The 18,919-nt window shown below is 36.4% G+C and overlaps 2 protein-coding genes across 5 annotated transcripts in view; both read right to left on the bottom strand.

The window, feature by feature from the left end:
• The window catches only part of RAD54B (RAD54 homolog B), a 113,579-nt gene that overhangs the window by 59,508 nt on the left and 35,152 nt on the right, over nt 1–18,919 (bottom strand). The window contains exon 1 of one of the 4 annotated variants that reach the window (XM_025265042.2): nt 7,402–7,533. The exons of the other annotated variants lie outside the window; for them this stretch is intronic. The gene's annotated coding sequence lies outside the window, so the exon portion shown is untranslated. Of the gene's footprint in view, nt 1–7,401; nt 7,534–18,919 lie in introns of those variants that run through there. 4 annotated transcript variants of the gene reach the window in all.
• LOC102395397 (fibrinogen silencer binding protein) lies at nt 1,904–10,282 on the bottom strand. The gene is made up of 2 exons (XM_006076279.3): nt 7,402–10,282; nt 1,904–3,600 (listed from the first exon to the last, which is right to left on the bottom strand). The coding sequence occupies exons 1-2, from the start codon at nt 7,773–7,775 to the stop codon at nt 3,075–3,077; spliced, it is 900 nt and encodes a 299-aa protein (XP_006076341.1). The 5' UTR covers nt 7,776–10,282; the 3' UTR covers nt 1,904–3,074.

The raw sequence follows: 18,919 nt of genomic DNA on the forward strand, positions 1-18,919 counted from the left end.
CAGCCTCCAAAACCAGTTCAGTAGTTAAACAAGTCTTTTTCACACAGAATTTTTCAAAAAACTATCCTATGCTAACTATAGTTGCTGGGGTGAGGAGGTGGAGCAATAAAAATGAAGCAGAATCACATTCACTTTAAGTTTTGCAGATTAAAATTAAACAACAGTGATTCAGAAAAACTGCTACAGTGAACTCCACTGCAATGAGTGGAATGCTGGTGTTTAAAAATATGTAAAACTAAGGTTTTCTATTCTATTCGGCCCTAAACGCTAACACATTTGTCACATGATATCAGCAACGAAACAACAATCTTGAACACCACTGGTGAAAAATCTTACTGAAGCAGACTACGTTTTCTCGGCAGCAAAAAAAATATTCAAGGACGATTTTGTATAGTCTATGTTTTTACCTTCCACACTTATTTTAGAATCTAATCACCAAAAAAAATGTATATTGTACTTTTTTTGAACATGTTACTTTGCTAATAAAGACATTTCATAGAATGACTATTCCACAGAACAATTTGGAAAACTCTGATTTAGCTGTACAAAGTTAGCATTCTAATTGAACATTCATTAACAATTCTGAGTAGTACCATGCTAAGATTATAATATGAATTATTACATTTTGTATGGTAACTTGCTTTCAATAATTTCAAAAAGTTAAAGCTTACTACTGTAAAGACTTACGACAATTATACTGTAAAAACATTACCTCAAATAAGAATTTTAAAGTCTTTGGACTGAAAGAAAAGTCAGAGAGCAGATTAAAAAAGATGAAATTGTCAAAAGGATATATCACATTATACATTCAAGACATTTTTGTAATATTTAACTCTAATAGCAGATATAAAAGCCAATGAAATTAAGCAGTCAACAGGCTCAAACAGTACCGTAAGGGTCTATTTTATTTACTTTCTTTCTATTCCTGTAGCCATAACTTAAATTTTGGATTTCATCTCCTCACTACAATGCCCACTCTGAAATGCTGTTATTATGACATTAAGACAGAGCTTAAGGCATATGCCCCTAGTCAAAAGCCTTACAAGGTTTCCCATTATACAATCACATTTGATTCCTTAAAACAGCTTTTAATGTAATCCGTAATCTAGCACCAGTTTCCAACTTCCAAAATGATATCCCTCAGTTTACCTTCACCCACTCTTCAACAAAAATTTTTGAAATTCTAATGATTTATGCATCATGTTAGGTTTCAAAATACTCTGTTCCAGCGGTTCTTTGAATGGCTTTATAGCTTGCATCAGAAATCTCTAGAGAGCTTATTAAAACAAACTGCTGGACTCTGCCCTTTGAGTCGCTGATCCAAAAGGAACGGATTTACATTTCTCTCAAGTTCTTAAGTGATACTGATGCTGCTGGTCAAGATGCACTCTTGGTGAACCACTGGTCTACACCAAAGGCCAGGAGCCAGAAACCCAATGGCTGAATGAGGCCCACTCACATGTTTTATGTATTTATTAAACATTTAAATTATTTGTAAATATTTTAAATATAAAAATGTCTCAAAAATGCAGATTTCTTGCTTATTTCTGCATATAAAAATTCTGCTAGAGCTGAAAAGTAGCTAACCCCAATTAGTCAAGGTATATGTCCTCATCCAGACTATCACAGCCCTAACTGGCTCTGTGTTCACTTAAAATCACTTAAAAACCACCTGGCTTAGCACTGTATTTGGGCTTATACGCTCTGACCCACTTTTTCTCTTCTTCTATGCCTTTCTTCATGCTGCTCACTCTGACATAAACAGCCTTTTCCCCCAAAAGTGTTGAAATCCAACCTACCCCATTCTAAAGCTTAGCTTAAAATAGCCTTCCTCAACAAACCCCTAGCCAAAATAGAAATCCTTAAGTAGTACACATATTAAAGATTTAACAAAATGTGTATGTGTGCTTTAAGAATCAAGGTTTTATTTATTTCCACAAATACTAAAATAGTAATATTTACAAAAACATAAGACTACAGATATCATAAGTTATACACATATAATGTTTTGCTATTTTTATTGTAAGTAAAATTTTAATTTTGTTCATTAAAGTTTACTGTGATTTTACTGTGAAAGAAATCTTTTTCAGACTAAGACATTCAAAATGAATCAACATATTAAATCTCAGAGTCAACATACTGGATTGGCCAAAAAGTTATTTTGGTTTTAAGTAAAAATAAAAAACATATTTACTGTACAACATATTCACTAATCAAACTACCTTTTTTGGCCACCTCAATATGTAACAGCTCCAACAGTATATCTTATTTTGCAGAACAACAAAAAAAAAGGAGGATGGGAGTAATTGACACAATCCCCCTGATTTCACAATCCACCAATTTTTAAAGACAATTTTAATGAAATAAATGTTTCTAATTTTTTACCATGTAGGATACTTTAGCGGATTTTTTCTTCTATGAAACCGTAGGGGGGGGAAAATTACAGAGAAACAAAAACCGAGTGCTGGTCCTTGCTATGCCATAAAGAGCTTGGCTAAACCAAGTAAATCACTGAGTTTTCCCTTGCCCTCAGTTTTATTACCCTTAAATTGAGATGGGAAAAGTGTTCTCCAAATACCTTCTATTTTAGTCCCTAAAATTCTAGTCCCTAACATTTTAGTCCCTAAAATTCTAGAACTTATTCCTTCAAAGAATGAAAGCATAAAAATCAGTGTCATATAGACAAGCTTCTATGAAGCTAGTATTGCTTCTAAATTAAACTAACTTATTAATAAACAGCTTGAACTACATACAGCTTTCAAAGTGTTAATTAAAAATGTTGAAGATTCAGAACTTTGAAAGAATATTTATGTATATACATATGCATTTATATATGTTAATAATCAAAATAAAACATCTTTTGTAAAGCCCAGGAAGACAAAAAATTTATAAGCATGCCATCAGTTTTACTATATCTCAAAGGAAAATTAAATAATCAGAAAATCATGTCAAAAAAGCTTTTTTCATAACAGAGATTAACAATATGTTTTAAGAATATGTACTCTGCTTCAGGATATTCCCAAATGAAACTAACCAGGCCAAAATTAATCAAATTGCAAGACTGAAAAAAAATCTCAGAGACTATTATATTCAGGTAGATCATGCCGTAGTCGAATTGCTTTCAGCTTCTCAACTTCAATTTTTGCTCTTAGCAGCTCTTCCTCTAGCTGCTGCCTTCTTTTCAATCCATCCCTCTTCTCCTGAACATATAATCCAAAACTTTTTTGATTTTCTAAAATTATCTGATGCTCCTCTTTCAGCATTTGTAGAATCTGAGGATCATACCCTAATTGTGACCTAAAATTTTCTCCACTCTCATGCCGAAAAAAATCATCTCTCCTTGGGATAGAAGATGGAGACGATGTCATTCTCATATCAACAGAGGAAAGTGATGGTGACAAAGATCTTTCCATTACACGCACTAATTCCTGTTCTTCTCTTTGCTCTAAAGTATCACTCTGTTGAGAATTTAAAACCAGTGGAGGAGGGGGCTTAATGTCTTCTTCTTGCTTCACCTCCACTGTAATAGCAACTGGATGGCGGTCCAACATTACCTGTAGTGAACTGGTACCAGCCTGTGCTTCCTCATCCAAGTTTGCACTACAGCACACAAAAAACCATTATAAAATGTAAATCAAATGAAGACAAGAACATTTTAAAACATAATTTCATATTTAATATACATCAAATTATCAAGGTAAAAAGCAAATTATGAAACTAAAAATATTTTTTAATCCTTGGAATAATAAAGTGACTAAGGCTGGGATTTTAATTATTTTATATATATATATATATACTCATTATATATATATATATATGGCTCTCCCCTATCCTTAACTTTAAAATTGGGCTCTTGAAAGAATAGTAAATTACAAATACTAAACAAGGCTATGGAGGTAAATAAAAAAGAAGTGGCATTTTTAACACTCTCAAAGAGCTATCAATTGTCCCTGTAAGCCTGAGGTTCTTAAATGCTGTAAAGAGTCATTTAACTCATTCTGGGCTTCACTATCCCCACATGGTAGTCCTAGACCTTCTATTTCTGCTCTCCTGAACTGATTAATCTAAAAACCACTGAGGTCCATGACTTTGGAAGGAGGACAGTGGAGGGCCAGTGGACAACACAAGGCAGTCTCTGAGAGGTACTGATTTCTGCATTTGTCACACACAAAAAATCAAGACTGTGTATGATTTGGGGTATGCTCCACTAGCAGGGGGTTCTCCTAACTTTCCAATTTCAAATACAGTGGCGTTTCCCCCTTACCTATCCAGAACCACATGACTCAGGTGCTCTTTAAGCCTTTTAACCAGTGGCCAGGTGAAGTGTACAAGAGCAAGGGTTTACATCTACCACTGAATCATCAGTACCCAGCATCATACTAGTACTTGGAATCTAGTAGGTACTCGTCATATGCTGAAAGACTGAATAAATGAAATGGTGTTTTTAATGCAATTTTTAATGGCCTCTATATATTGATAGTTTATTAAATTTACATGAAATTTCCATAAAACATGCATTCCTATTAGAGGCAACTACAGTTTTGGCATAATTAAAATTTTGATATACCAATATTTGTTATGACAAAACACAATGTTCCTTAAAATTCTGTTGGTTTTTAAATAATTTCATGTATAATATTAAGTTGTGAATTAAGAATACATGTTTCTTAGGTTTTTTTAAAAATATGTCTCTGCCTAACTTAAAAACAAAAGTTATAGAGGTGAAAGAGATTATTGGAACATTAATGGAAATGCTACACTTAATATTATTGAAAGAACATTTTATAAATCATAAATAAGTAATACAGGTAAGAATGCATTCCACATGGGTGATTAAAATGCTGGAACAAGTTCAAGTAGAACATAAGGAAAAGAATTTAAACTCTCCATATGTCACTAATAGCATTAAATTGCCAGAAATATCAGATATTTGTCTAAGAGGTACAAATGAAATAAGATATTTAATGTGTTATGAAAAATCTATTTGTATAATAGGTTATATAAATTATAATCTTGCCTTTGTGATTTTATGATTTTTGAAAGCAAAAAAAGGAATACAAATGTAATTCAAATTAGTAAGATTTACTTTTACTAACATCTCTAAATCCTAGAGTGGGAAAAAGTTAAAACTACAGCTACAAATGAAATTTTAAAAACCCACATAATTACTTTTCCAAATTAGTATGTATAATAGACTATAAGACTCACAATTAAACGTAGATATATACTCCCATGTAAATTTAAAATATGCCTTATATCTGTTATATTCCATGCTATTTTAGTTTAAAACATCACAAATAAGGCATAACAAAGTCTAAAAATGACTTAGAAAAAGTCACAAAAAATGATCAAACAGAAAAGGACTTTTAAAATTTATGAATATGAATTCTGAGGATCAGATAGGTTATAAAAACACAAAATATAATGATATTAAAGAGAGGCAAAAATAAAGACATAAATCAATGTGAATTGCAGAAACAGCCTTATGAAATAGTTGCATAGCTTTAAATACATTAAAAAAAAATATGTAGTAACATTTTCCTTATTAAGTATAAGAGTTTGATGAGATTAACAGGCATATTTATATAGAAGCATAATTAAGATACTGTAATTATAAACTTCCAAGATAATTAAGAGTCAAGATGATGTCAAATAAGTACATTAAATATATAAATACATTAAATGAAAATACTAGTATGGAGAAAGTGGCAGTGCAGACATGCTGACACGAATGTTTTAAGTGGCATATTTCTGATACTCTTACATTTAAAAACTGAAAAACTGTTTCAACAGTAGGCATAGAAATGTGTAAATCAATTAACTCATTTTATCAGAGAAATGTTGGTGTCCCAAAAGACTGATTGTGTAGGTATCTATATTGTATGTATGTATGTACACATATACCATACATAGATAAATAGATACTTGTATCTTATATATTATTTCTCTTTTACATTACTGTATTTTTAGAATACACAACTTAATAAAACTACATTTAGTTTTAGTTTTCAAATTATAAAAGCCTACAGCCAAAAGGTAGTTTAATACCTATAATGCAAAGCCAATGTTCTTTATGGCTCAAAGAGGTAAAAAAATTGAATGAGTATAAAGCAGTCTCACTATGAAGGGTTTTGACATTCACCATACTGGGATTTAATCATTTGTCATCACAGTGAACAGTTTAAGCAGTGACCCCATGAATTAATGTAGTGTGTATCCATGTCTTGGATTCCCACTGGTGTTATCTTTCACTATGCTATCAACTAGAAATAAGTATATTGTAAGAAGTTGGGCTCAAAAATACTATCCTCGTAAATTATCAAAATAACAAATATGTTTGACTAAGAAGGTTTTTCCCATTTCTTCCCTAACTTCAAAGGAATTTCACAGGCAATTAATCATTTTGCTTATATAAAGACTCTTTCACCAACAGGAAAGAACTTTGTAAAGTTAAGTTTGAAAGGTTTCTCAACTAGCAAGGAGTTTATGGTTTGCTTAAATTACTCCAAATGATTCAGAAAAAGCATGAAGCTGCCATTTTTATCTTTTGCTGGGGGTTAAAATCTGAATTAGCAGTAAGATAATAGTCTTTTAAGATTTCCAGGCAAGTGGTTACGTAGAGCACAAAATTCAACAAAAAACCTGCTTCTAATCCAGTTGCTCTTACTGACATATTACAATTCATATTTTGATACCCTTGCAAAACACTATGGGAGAGCTTAAAGTGAAACTAGACCATTAATACATAAAAGCAACAAAAGCGTTTATTACGTAATCTGAATCCTTAATTACGCATTAACACCTTTTCCTGTGTTTCCCTGTCTCTTTTGAGTATAAATTAGAAAAATAATTTAAACTGTCTTAACATATACATATGCAATGGTGCTACTAACAAGTTTACTTAATTGTTCATTTTAGGTTTTTAGCTCAATTAATATTCAGTAACTGTAGACAATGAAAATTCATAATAAAGCGAGAGTCCCATTTCTCCTGAAACTGCTAACTTTATACAAAACTGAAAATCCAATGAAATGTAATCTTAAGTGAAATAAGAAAAAGGTACCTCTCAGAAGCTAATTAAATAAATTAATATTAAAGCTTCAAAAGTTTATGAGGTAATGTCACAAATTACATCCCATTTATTCCTCCCTAACCTTTACTTTTTAGAAACTACAGAAGGAGGGAAGGGGGAAGGGAAGACAATCAACAGTGGCTTAAATCAAATGCAGCAGAAAAATTCCTTATAGCCTCACTTTTCTTGTTTAAGAATGCAAAACAAAGAATCTATTCACTACTCCCGTAGTGGGGATGTTTACTATGCATATCTCTATCACAACTAAGCCAGAGCCCAATAGATAGGAGGCGCCATAATTTTCCACAACAAAATAAAATAAAGCTTACCTTTGTATGTGGTTTCTGTCTCTTACCAGGCAAAAACTGGAAATCTGGGGAATCATCTCCATAACTTTCTTGGTTGGCTCAGAAATATTGCTTTTGAAGTCTGACTGGGTCTCTTTTTGCTGCAATAGCTCCTGTTTGGCATATTCTTTGAGCCTTTTGTAAAGAGTGCGTAGGCCCTGCGCTGTTCGAGGAGGGCGGTCTACTCCAATTGCATTATAGTTAACTGCTATGATATCCCAACATCTATTCTTTTCCACTATCACTGAATGTTTGTTAGTGTGTTCTTCCAGAATTTTAACATATGGCTTCACAAGCTTTAACAAATCAAGCTTTTCAGATAAGGTAAAATTGGAAGATCTAGCTTTTCCTACCATTGTTCTTTTCAAATTAAGTAGGCAGTTTCTGAAACCACCATGCAGCTTTCAGCTCTGCTCAGCTCTTTTCACAAACAGAGAAAGATCAGGCTTAACTAGGCTAGCCTCATTTAGGCCCACGCCTACAGGGGAGGGTTTATTAAAATTCCTCCAGCTTAAGCTGACGCAGGTTCAGGAAATCTGCTTAAGCCAAGCCTGACCTACATAAAGCTTCTCACTGAAGAAGACAGGAAGGCACAAGCAAAACACACTTGCTTATAAAGAGAACAGCTCGAGATAGGATTTAATACACAAAAGTCTAGAGATAAGCATGGAACACAGCTAAAAACTGGCTAATTTAGTGAGAATATCAAATTTCGACATGTTTGCCTAGCTGATAGACTGAAACTGCATTGCAGTATCACTTTAATAAAAACAAAAGAGGAACTGTTTTGTGCTATTTGTTTACAAATCCAGTAGGCAGAAAAATGAAAAAACTAAAGATATGAGTGGTGAGTGCAGTGCTTCCTAACAGAGCCCTTATCACGGTTTCTGAGCTGCTGCTCTCTCTTACAAAATCTGCCTAATGCTGGTCTTGCTGTCAATCAGGAATTGCATATCCTCTAGCTAGTTAGGTTACACCCAGCTCAGACTCCACAGTAAAGCTAAGCTTCTCCTTCATTTTACAGGTTACAGTAGCCACCGTGTATTTCTTTCCCCCAGTTACTTATGAAAAAATATTTGAACACTAAATCTAAAAAGCAGATAAAAATTATTTTTAAAGCAATGGATTATTCCAGCTGTAACGTACTTTGAATAAGCTAGCCTGCTTTACCATGTGTAGAAAACACCATTCACAGAGAGAACTGCATAATAACGCCTTGAGAGTGCACACAACAAAATCACATTGGCTCTTAGTACTGAGGAGGATTTCTGTTTAGCTATATTCACACAATTTGGACTATGAAAGCAAACAGTCAGTCTAGTCATTTGCAAGGCTATCCATTTGTGTGTTTAGGATATATTTCCTAATCTCTGTCTGAAAACATGATAAATAACAAAGTAAACAAACAAGCCTATTTTCTCCTGATACACATGTTTTTCCAGACAGGAGAATGAATTAGAACATACTTCAACACAGTTACATTCAATCAAACAATTACTGAACACCTACCTATAATAATGTTCCCAAGCACTGAGAAAGACCCAAGGAAAACAAAGGTAAACACTGAACTGTCAGGGAAGCCCAGATCTAGAAATCTAGATACAGATCCTATCCAAAGAACTGCAGCTCTACAGAAATGCCATACGTTTTCAATTACTTTGTTTTTCATTCTTTCAATGGAAGAGAATTAAATTTATTAAGTTCTCACTCTGAGCCAGACAATGTGCTAGAAGCTTTAAACATGTTATTTGTCAGGAAAAAAAGTGAACGATTGCCGGGTGCACTGTAGGATGCTAGATGTTTTCTGGCATACTCTAGAGGGTAATCTGATTCTTCAGTGTTTCTAGCCTTTCACTGTTTTTGAGCAGTTTTATTGCTGAGTAAGACTGCAGAAAATAGTCATGTAAATGATTCTGGTCCATAGAGAAGCAAACTGAAAATTGACCTGCTCCAGCCACCTGATCAGTTACTTAAAGGAAAGCAAGAACACAGGATATATACTATCTTTAAATACAAGCATTGTGTTAAGAAATGAAGTGCTAATGAAAACATGAAAAATCATTCAATCTCACTATCAAGGAAATGTATACCAAAAATGATTTTCATTCATAAGACTCGCAAAATTCTTAATGACTGAAAATGTCAGGAGCGGATGAAGGTGCAGGACAAAGTACTATTCAGGAAATGTTCACGGGAGTGTAAAATGGCTGTGGTGACGGCAATCTGAGAGTATCTATTCATAGTTTACATGTGCAAAAACTTTTAAAATTGCAGTAATTTTACTTCTCAGACTCTACCTGGAAAAATGCTCAAACACACAAGGCCTTCTTGGCAGATGCATAGTACTGGGAGCAATCTAAGAGCAATCAGTTGGGAACAAGTTAAAGTCACTAAAGTATATCCATATTATGGTCAACCCCGGGCAGCACTAAAATGCAACAGGCAGATTTCTATGTATTGACACAAAACAAGCTCCAAAATAAATGGTAAGTAAAAAAAAAAAAAAGCAAGTAAAACAAAAATACATACAATATAATTCCATTATGCTTATCAAAAGCACCCAAACCTAAATATTTCTGTGGGTACAGAAAATATATATTTAGGTACAGAATGCAGGTCAATACACAGGTAATGACACTCCAAAAAGGTCTAGAACTCCACTGTCTAATTACAGGAGCCATGAGCCACAGGCAGCTATTGAGCAATTTTTTTTTTTGGCCCTGCGGCACGTGGGCTAGGTTCCCCAACTAAGGATCAAACCCACAACTGCTGCAGTGGAAGCACAATCGTAACCACTGGACCACCAGGGAAGTCCATCTATTGAGCATTTTAAATGTGGTTAATGGGATGAAGAGGTTGAATTTTTTTTATTTTACTGAATTTTAACTGTGCCATGCTGTGCTTCAGTCATGTCCAACTCTTTGGAACTCCAAGGACTGTAGCCTGCCAGGCTCCTCTGTCCATGGGGATTCTCCAGCCAAGAATACTGGAGTGGGTTGCCATGCCCTCCTCCAGGGGATCTTCCCAACTCAGGGATTGAACCAAGGTCTCCCATATTACAGGCAGATTCTTCACCATCTGAGCCACCAGGGAAGCCCAAGAATACTGGAGTGGGTAGCCTATCTCTTCCCCAGGGGATCTTCCTGACCCAGGAATCCAACTGGCACCTCTTGCATTGCAGGCAGATACTTTACCAGCTGAACTACAAGAGAAGCCCTAGTTTTTAACTAATAAAAACATAATTTTTTAACTGCAGCAGCATATTATTCCATTAAACACAACTTCATTGTTTGGATAGGATTACATTTTTACTTAACCCTTTTGTCATAAATGATTCTATTGTTTCTAGTATTAGAACTCCCTCCTTCGCCAAACTTTAATCAGGCTCCTCTAAGCCTTCTTCTCAACTAGCAAGAATCCTACTAAACCAGTTTACAGACAATCCCCCTACCCTTGAAACCTAACCAAACTGTTGACACTCCCACCCTTAATACCTAACCACGTTTTTCTCAGTAATTTTTTACCTGACTGCCTTACCCTGCCCATTAGCTACAAACCCCTGTTGTAGTAGCATCTGAGTTCAGTCTCTCTCCCCTGCTGGAACAGTCTTGAGTAAAGTCTTCTTGCCTGTTTTAACTTGTCAGTACAATTTTTCTTGACATTACACATAATCACATCACCAGTGTAGTCAATCTTAAATCAGAGATTCTGCTTGAATGAATTTTTTCTATGCACTGATGTAACACTTAATTGATTTGTTTGAATATTTTATGCAAACAGCACAAATTACATTGACACCCTGTGTAAACTGTAATTGATTATTAATGTGAATTACTTATTCTGTCTTAATTAGAATTAATTTTCTAGCTAAAAAATAATGAGCAAAATTTTTAATGTAAAAAAGTACACTGCTGCTGCTGCTACTAAGTCACTTCAGTCGTGTCCGACTCTGTGTGACCCCATAGACGGCAGCCCACCAGGCTCCCCTGTCCCTGGGATTCTCCAGGCAAGAACACTGGAGTGGGTTGCCATTTCCTCCTCCAGTGCATGAAAGTGAAAATGAAGTCGCTCAGTTGTGCCCGACTCTTAGCGACCCCATGGACTGCAGCCTACCAGGCTCCTCCATCCATGGGATTTTCCAGGCAAGAGTACTGGAGTGGGGTGCCATTGCCTTCTCTAGTTGAGCCTTAAACACAGATAAGGTCTAGGACTCAAGAGCATCTCCCCTACAGATGCAATCCCCTCCTCTGTTTTGTTTCTTTAATTGAAGCATAGCTGATTTATAATGTTGTGTTAGTTTCAGGTGTACAACAAAGTGATTCCACTTTACATACACATGTATCTATTCTTTTTCAGATTCTTTTCCCATTTGGGTTATTAAGGAATATTGAGCAGCACTCCCTGTGCTAAACAGAAGATCCTCGTTGGTTGTCTGTTCTAAATATAGTAGTGTGTTCACGTCAATCCCAAACTCCTGTTTTAAGAGGAAGAAGGTGCTCTGGGCGGTGGATCCCAGTCCTTATCACCCCCACCTGGTCCCTACTGATGCAGAATTAAATGCAGGTGCAGAAGCTAGTACTCTTATTGAAATAATACAGAAAAAAAGACAGAACTAAAGCATATTGCCTATTTCACTTTGAATACCAAAGGCAATTTACTAAGCAGAACAGGAATAAGTTGCCCAATACATTTTAAAAGCTTAAAGAAAGTAAACTAAACAATACTAAGAGACAGTGTCAACATAAACATAAACCTGACAAGCAATTTCCTCTCAACAAACAAAAACTGAGGAAGTTTAGTCACCTCAAATCAAAATTAAATATCCAGAAATATTTTTAAATAATATGTAACAAGGTCTGATCTGGCAACTTTGGTCAGCTATAAAATGGTTTCTTGCACTCACAAAAAAAAAACAACCATTTTTAGACAAAGAGATGGTAAAAATATATATTATTTCAGTTGTGTAAATTTTATCAGAAATTTATGGAGAAAAGATTTTAAAAGGTATTTTAAAAATGAAAGACCTTCAATTAAGCAACCAACAATTGCCTATAGAATATGAGACCTAACATATCGTACATCAATTGATTCAATATTTTTTAAATTGCTAACATTTAAATCCTTTATTTTTAATTGAGTTCTACGATAAAAGAGATACTGCAATGGCACCCCACTCCAGTGTTCTTGCCTGGAGAATCCCAGGGTGGGGGAGCCTGTTGGGCTGCCGTCTATGGGGTCGCACAGAGTCGGACACGACTGAAGCGACTTAGCAGCAGCAGCCCTATTAACATGAGTCACATTTTATCTCAAAAGATTTTCAAAGTTACAGAGAAATGTTACCAATTCATGACCAAATAGATACATGAACTCATAACACAGCTATGTTTTAATCTTCTATATCTGTCAAAGAATTCCAGCTAGACATGGAACAAAAAACAGTTCTACTACAATAGATGCTGCTGTTAAGTCTAAAAACCCAGATTTATTGAAATTTTAAAACAAGAATTAATATTTCATTTATTACTGTTCCATATACATATGAAAATACTTTGTTCAACTTTCTAGGGCAGAATCTATGACGAGTGTCACGAATATGCTGCTAAACATCTGGAGGACTTCCCTGGTGGTCCAGGGGATAAGAATCCTCCTGCCAATGTAGGGTACAGGGGTTTGATCCCTGGTCTGGTAAGAGTCCACGTGCCTGGAGGCAACTATGCCCATACACCACTACTGAGCCCACGCTCTGGAGCCCATGCCCTGCAACAGAAGCCACCATGAGGAGCCCAAGAGCTGCATCTGGGGAAAGCCCATGCACAACAAAAAAGACCCAGTGAAGCGAAAAGTAATAAAATAGTTCAGTTCAGTTCAGTCGCTCAGTCGTGTCCGACTCATTGCGACCCCATGAATTGCACCACACCAGGCCTCCCTGTCCATCACCAACTCCCGGAATTCACCCAAACTCATGTCCATCGAGTCGGTGATGCCATCCAGCCATCTCATCCTCTGTCGTCCCCTTTTCCTCCTGCCCCCAACCCCTCCCAGCATCAGAGTCTTTTCCAATGAGTCAACTCTTTGCATGAGGTGGCCAAAGTACTAGAGTTTCAGCTTCAGCATCAGTCCTTCCAATGAACACCCAGGACTGATCTCCTTTAGAATGGACTGGTTGGATCTCCTTGCAGTCCAAGGGACTCTCAAGAGTCTTCTCCAACACCACACTTCAAAAGCATCAATTCCTCGGTGCTCAGCTTTCTTCACAGTCCAACTTTCACATCCATACATGACCATTGGAAAAACCATAGCCTTGACTAGACGGACCTTTGTTGGCAAAGTAATGTCTCTGCTTTTCAACATGCTATCTGGGTTGGTCATAACTTTCCTTCCAAGGAGTAAGCATCTTTTAATTTCATGGCTGCAATCACCATCTGCAGTGATTTTGGAGCCCAAAAAAATAAAGTCTGACACTGTTTCCACTGTTTCCCCATCTATTTGCCATGAAGTGATGGGACCAGATGCCATGATCTTAGTTTTCTGAATGTTGAGCTTTAAGCCAACTTATTCACTCTCCTCTTTCACTTTCATCAAGAGGCTTTTGAGTTCCTCTTCACTTTCTCCCATAAGGGTGGTGTCATCTGCATATCTGAGGTTATTGATATTTCTCCCGGCAATCTTGATTCCAGCTTGTGCTTCTTCCAGTCCAGCGTTTCTCATGATGCACTCTGCATAGAAGTTAAATAAGCAGGGTGACAATATACAGCCTTGACGTACTCCTTTTCCTATTTGGAACCAGTCTGTGGTTCCATGTCCAGTTCTAAATGTTGCTTCCTGACCTGCATACAGATTTCTCAAGAGGCAGGTCAGGTGGTCTGGTATTCCGATCTCTTTCAGAATTTTCCACAGTTTATTGTGATCCACACAGTCAAAGGCTTTGGTATAGTCAATAAAGCAGAAACAGATGTTTTTCTGGAAATCTCTTGCTTTTTCCATGATCCAGCGGATGTTTGCAATTTGATCTCTGGTTCCTCTGCCTTTTCTAAAACCAGTTTGAACATCTGGAAGTTACAGTTCACGTATTGCTGAAGCCTGGCTTGGAGAATTTTGAGCATAAAAAAAACACTTGGAATACATACGGAAATATAAATTCTTGGAACTGGTTAAAAAGAGAACACAATTTATATATTAATGTTTCTGGTGTTTTGCCAGTGCTCATTGTTTGGGTCATGAAGAGTTTTATAAATTACTGTACTATCTATAAAATTTATAATTTTTATTGCCTGTGATTATGGGACATAACTCCAATAATCCAACCAACCCAAGATTTTTAACTGAGCCAAAGATTTTTTTAAAAAAATAAAAGGGACACTTGCTAAACATTCAAAAATCAAGAACAAAAACAAAAAATGGCAAAGTAATTTATGTTTTCTCATAAATATCATACCGTATATGACTGAGTCAAATTTGAAACTCCAAAGAAAAGAAAGGTATATTTGTGACCTGGTGAGATAAGTAAAAGAATATATGTTTAAAATAAAAATTTTCATAAAAATACAAATCAGTAACTGACATTATATATCCCTCTAACATAAACTGACAGAAATTTTAATTATAATTAAGAGTTTTATTTAAATTACATGAAAAAACAAGAAAAATTTGAAAAATACTTTGTTGACTTTGAAATTTAGAGCTGCTTTTAAATTTATACAATGTTCTTATGAATTCATTGTTAACAATATGGAGTTGACACAAGAATTAGTAAATCTGCTTAACTTGGACAGACATGTTTTTGAAAGTTACATGCTTTTATTTCCAAGTCAAATCAATTCTTCTGAAAAAGATGAGATAGTTTTGTTGATGGAGATGTGAACATAATCAGAATTTTTTAAAAACTCAATTCAGCTAGTGAATTTTTACATTATGTTTAGAACTTATTTATTTCATAAATATGAAGTCTAATCAAGAATGCAAAATAAAACTTCAGCATCTAAATTGAGATCTGCTGTAAATGTAAAATACATGGTAGCTGTCAAAGACTCAGTATGAATAATAGTTAATAACTTTTATATTAATTACACGTTGAAGTTGCATACATATTGAATCGATTAAAATGTATTATCAACATTACCTTCATCTGTTTCTTTATACTCTCTTTAACATGGCTACTAGAAAATTTTTAAATCTTTACGTATGATTTATATTCTAGTTCTATTGGGCAGCTTTGGTCAAGAAGGTCAGACACCAAACTAATGACAGCAACTATTACTGGGAGGAGACCAAAAGTGAGGGGAATAGCTTAGAACCTTTCATTTAACTGTATTAAATGGCAGAGACATTTCAGAAAGCAATTAGTAAACCATATTAAAATGTAATTTAAACACATTATGATCTGACAACTGAGAAATATTTGCATAAGTTCATAAGATCACATGCACAAGGATGTTCACTGTAGGATTGTTTTTAATAAAATTGTAAATAAATCATGATGTATTTACACTATGTAAACCCTGCAGCAACTAAAAGGATTCTAAAATGAAAACAAAAATCTTCAAAGCACACCAGTGAGAACTGCAAAGTACTTTCAGCAGGGAATATCTTCATCCTAACCCCCGCCCTAAGAGACCTGACCACGCCTAGGATGGCCTCTAGCAGCCTAAAAGCCCTGTGTTGGGGACAATCTAGCTTCCCCATGAGTTCCATTCCGTAAAAGCTCAGAGCTTCCAAAAGAATTTACTGTTTGTTCCAGCCAACACCTGAGACCATAGGCCCTTGACCTCCCTTTGGCAGCACATTTACTAAAAAGGCTGACAATTGTGAATCCTTCCTCTGTCCCTCTGACATGCTTTGGATCTCCCACAACTCAGGAGTGTCCTTCCCAAGGACCTGAAAGTCATTCCTTTGAAATGCAATTATCAGAAAGAATAGAGTCAAGGCCTTCCAGTCTTGGTGAGAAGGTGGGATCCTAACTTTGATAACTGCCAGCTAGCAGACACAGTGCCTAATCTCATTTACACCAACCTGCTTTTTGCCATTTTTCACTTCCCTGACTCGACTTGAGCACTCTGCCTCCCTCATCCTCCCTTCAAAAGCCCAGTCACCTCTGCAGAAATCAGAATGGAGCTCAGTTCTTGACCCCACTGTCAGGAGTTATTGGATAAAATCTGTTTTAATTGTTTTTAACTAATGTCTGGCTTTGTTTATCTTTGACACTAGTGAATGAAAAAAATCAAGTTGTAGGTAGATATATGTATACTGCATGACATTTATTTGAAATACACCACTCACATCAATAATTCCAATTTCTTACAGGTAAAATTTATAAATGGGGTCGCATAGAGTCAGACACGACTGAAGCGACTTAGCAGCAGCAGCAGCAGCAGCAGCTGATGCTGGTGGTAAAGAACCCAACTGCCAATGCAGATGTAAGAGATGAAGGTTTGATCCCTGGGTTGGGAAGATTCCCTGAAGGAGGGCATGGCAACCCACTCCAGTATTCTTGCCTGGAGAATTCCATGGACAGAGGAGTCTGGCGGGCTACAGTCCACGGGGTCGCAAAGAGTCAGACACGACTGAAGTGACTCAGCATGCACACACAGCTTTACATACAGTATTTTAGATAGTTGCATGGGGAGAATGTATTTAGGTACATTAATCTCAATGAATGCATGATGTATTCTGAATAAAATGTACTGATGTCTACAACTTTAAAATTCATTTTTTAAAAATAAGACAGACTGAAGGATGAACAGATATGCAATAAAGCAAATACAATAAAATTTTAATTGTGGAATCTAGGTGGTTAGTGTATGGGTAGTCAATGTAAAACTATCAATGTTTCTTTATGTTTCAAAATTATACGTTCAAAAAATTACCCTTAAAAAATAAATATACCTGCTAATATATTTTAACTCTTTAGCTATTAAAAATGTGGGAAGTTTGGACAAAACCATATTTCTAAAGTAGAATTTAGATAATTAGATCTATTAAATTTAATAAATAAGGAACAACTCATCCCACGAGGAATAACCCCTATTGTACTTTCAGACTGTGCCATCCAGCCTCCAAGGGGCACGGAGTGCCACCCTCAAGCTCTGAGGTGTGGTGTTTTATCCAACATCAGATGTGGCAGGAGTCGTCAGTCCCTCCCAGAGTGGGGGGCTGTAGTGATTTTTTTCCCATGAACTACTTGTTAGATAAAAAGAGTACATGACTACTGAGATTATTTCCATATTTTAGGAGATTTTTTTCTTTAAAAAGGTATAGATTTTCTATCTTATTAATCTTTGTCTTAGCCCAGGTTCTCTGGCAAACGGCCTGAAACGATGACTGGAATGCTGAGGCTTTCCTTGAGTATTGCATACACAAGGCATCAAGAGTGGAAAAAAAGTAAACTGAGGCAAGAACCATGTAAAGTCCTGGCTTGGGGACTTCCCTGGAGGTCCAGTGGTTAAGACTCCACACTTCCACTGCAAGAGGCATGGGTTCGATCCCTGGTCAGGGAATGAAGATCCTGCATGCCACATGGACAATAAATAAATAAATACTATTTTTTATAGTGCTGGCTACCACTTTGTAACAAGCTATAAAAAGACAGAGTAGGCCACTTGGCAAATGCATCCACCTGGTACTCTCCTCAGAACACCTGACACACTATAAAAAGAAACAGAGCAGTCCATGGGCGGAAAAGAGGAATTTACCTGGCAGGTTCCCTCCTGTCTCCCATACCTCAAAGACCAAGCTCACACCCCTAGGAATAACCTCTACTGCACTTGCAGACTGTGTCATCCAGCCTCCACAGGGGCACGGAGTGCCACCCCCGAGCTCTGTGGCGCAGTGCTTCATCCAAGATCGGAAGCGGAGAAGGAGTCAGTCCCTCGCAGAGTGTGGTTCATCACCCGCGAGGCAGCGGCCACTGCGAGGTACTGGCTCAGGTGAAGCCGCAGGCCGGCCTCCAGAGGCAGGGCAAGGGAACACTTGGTCCAGGAGGCACACGGTGTCCAGAGACTCCGAGAAGGCATGTTTCACACCACAGGATGTGAGGAAGATGAGACTTTTAAAAAATTCTTCCACACAGGGTTAAAAGCCAGGGTGAATTCAAGCCCTGAGAATCATTCTCAGTTATAGCATTTACATCTCATACTTCACCACTGTGCTTTGGGGATGACACCCTGAAATGCTAAGCCTCACAACAATCAAACCTGGGAATTCCCTGGCGATTCAGTGGTTACCTCCGGCCCAGGGTTCAATCCCTGGTCAGGGAACTAAGATGCCATAAGCCAGGTGGCATGGACCCCAAAAAAAAAAAAAAAAAAAAAAGACAATCAAAACCCAGGTTAACAGGGACCTTGAAAACCCTTACAGAACTGAAGGAAATCTAAGAAGGAAAAACTCGGCGCTCTCCTAAGCTTCTCCTTTACTTTCACACCCCTTCCAACACCCGCTGGATGTTCTACAATTCAGCTCAATTCTGATGCTATCTACCTGGAGACAGCATCACATCTCACAGGTT

The sequence above is a fragment of the Bubalus bubalis genome, chromosome 15 (assembly GCF_019923935.1).
Source record: "Bubalus bubalis isolate 160015118507 breed Murrah chromosome 15, NDDB_SH_1, whole genome shotgun sequence".
NCBI lineage: Eukaryota > Metazoa > Chordata > Mammalia > Artiodactyla > Bovidae > Bubalus > Bubalus bubalis.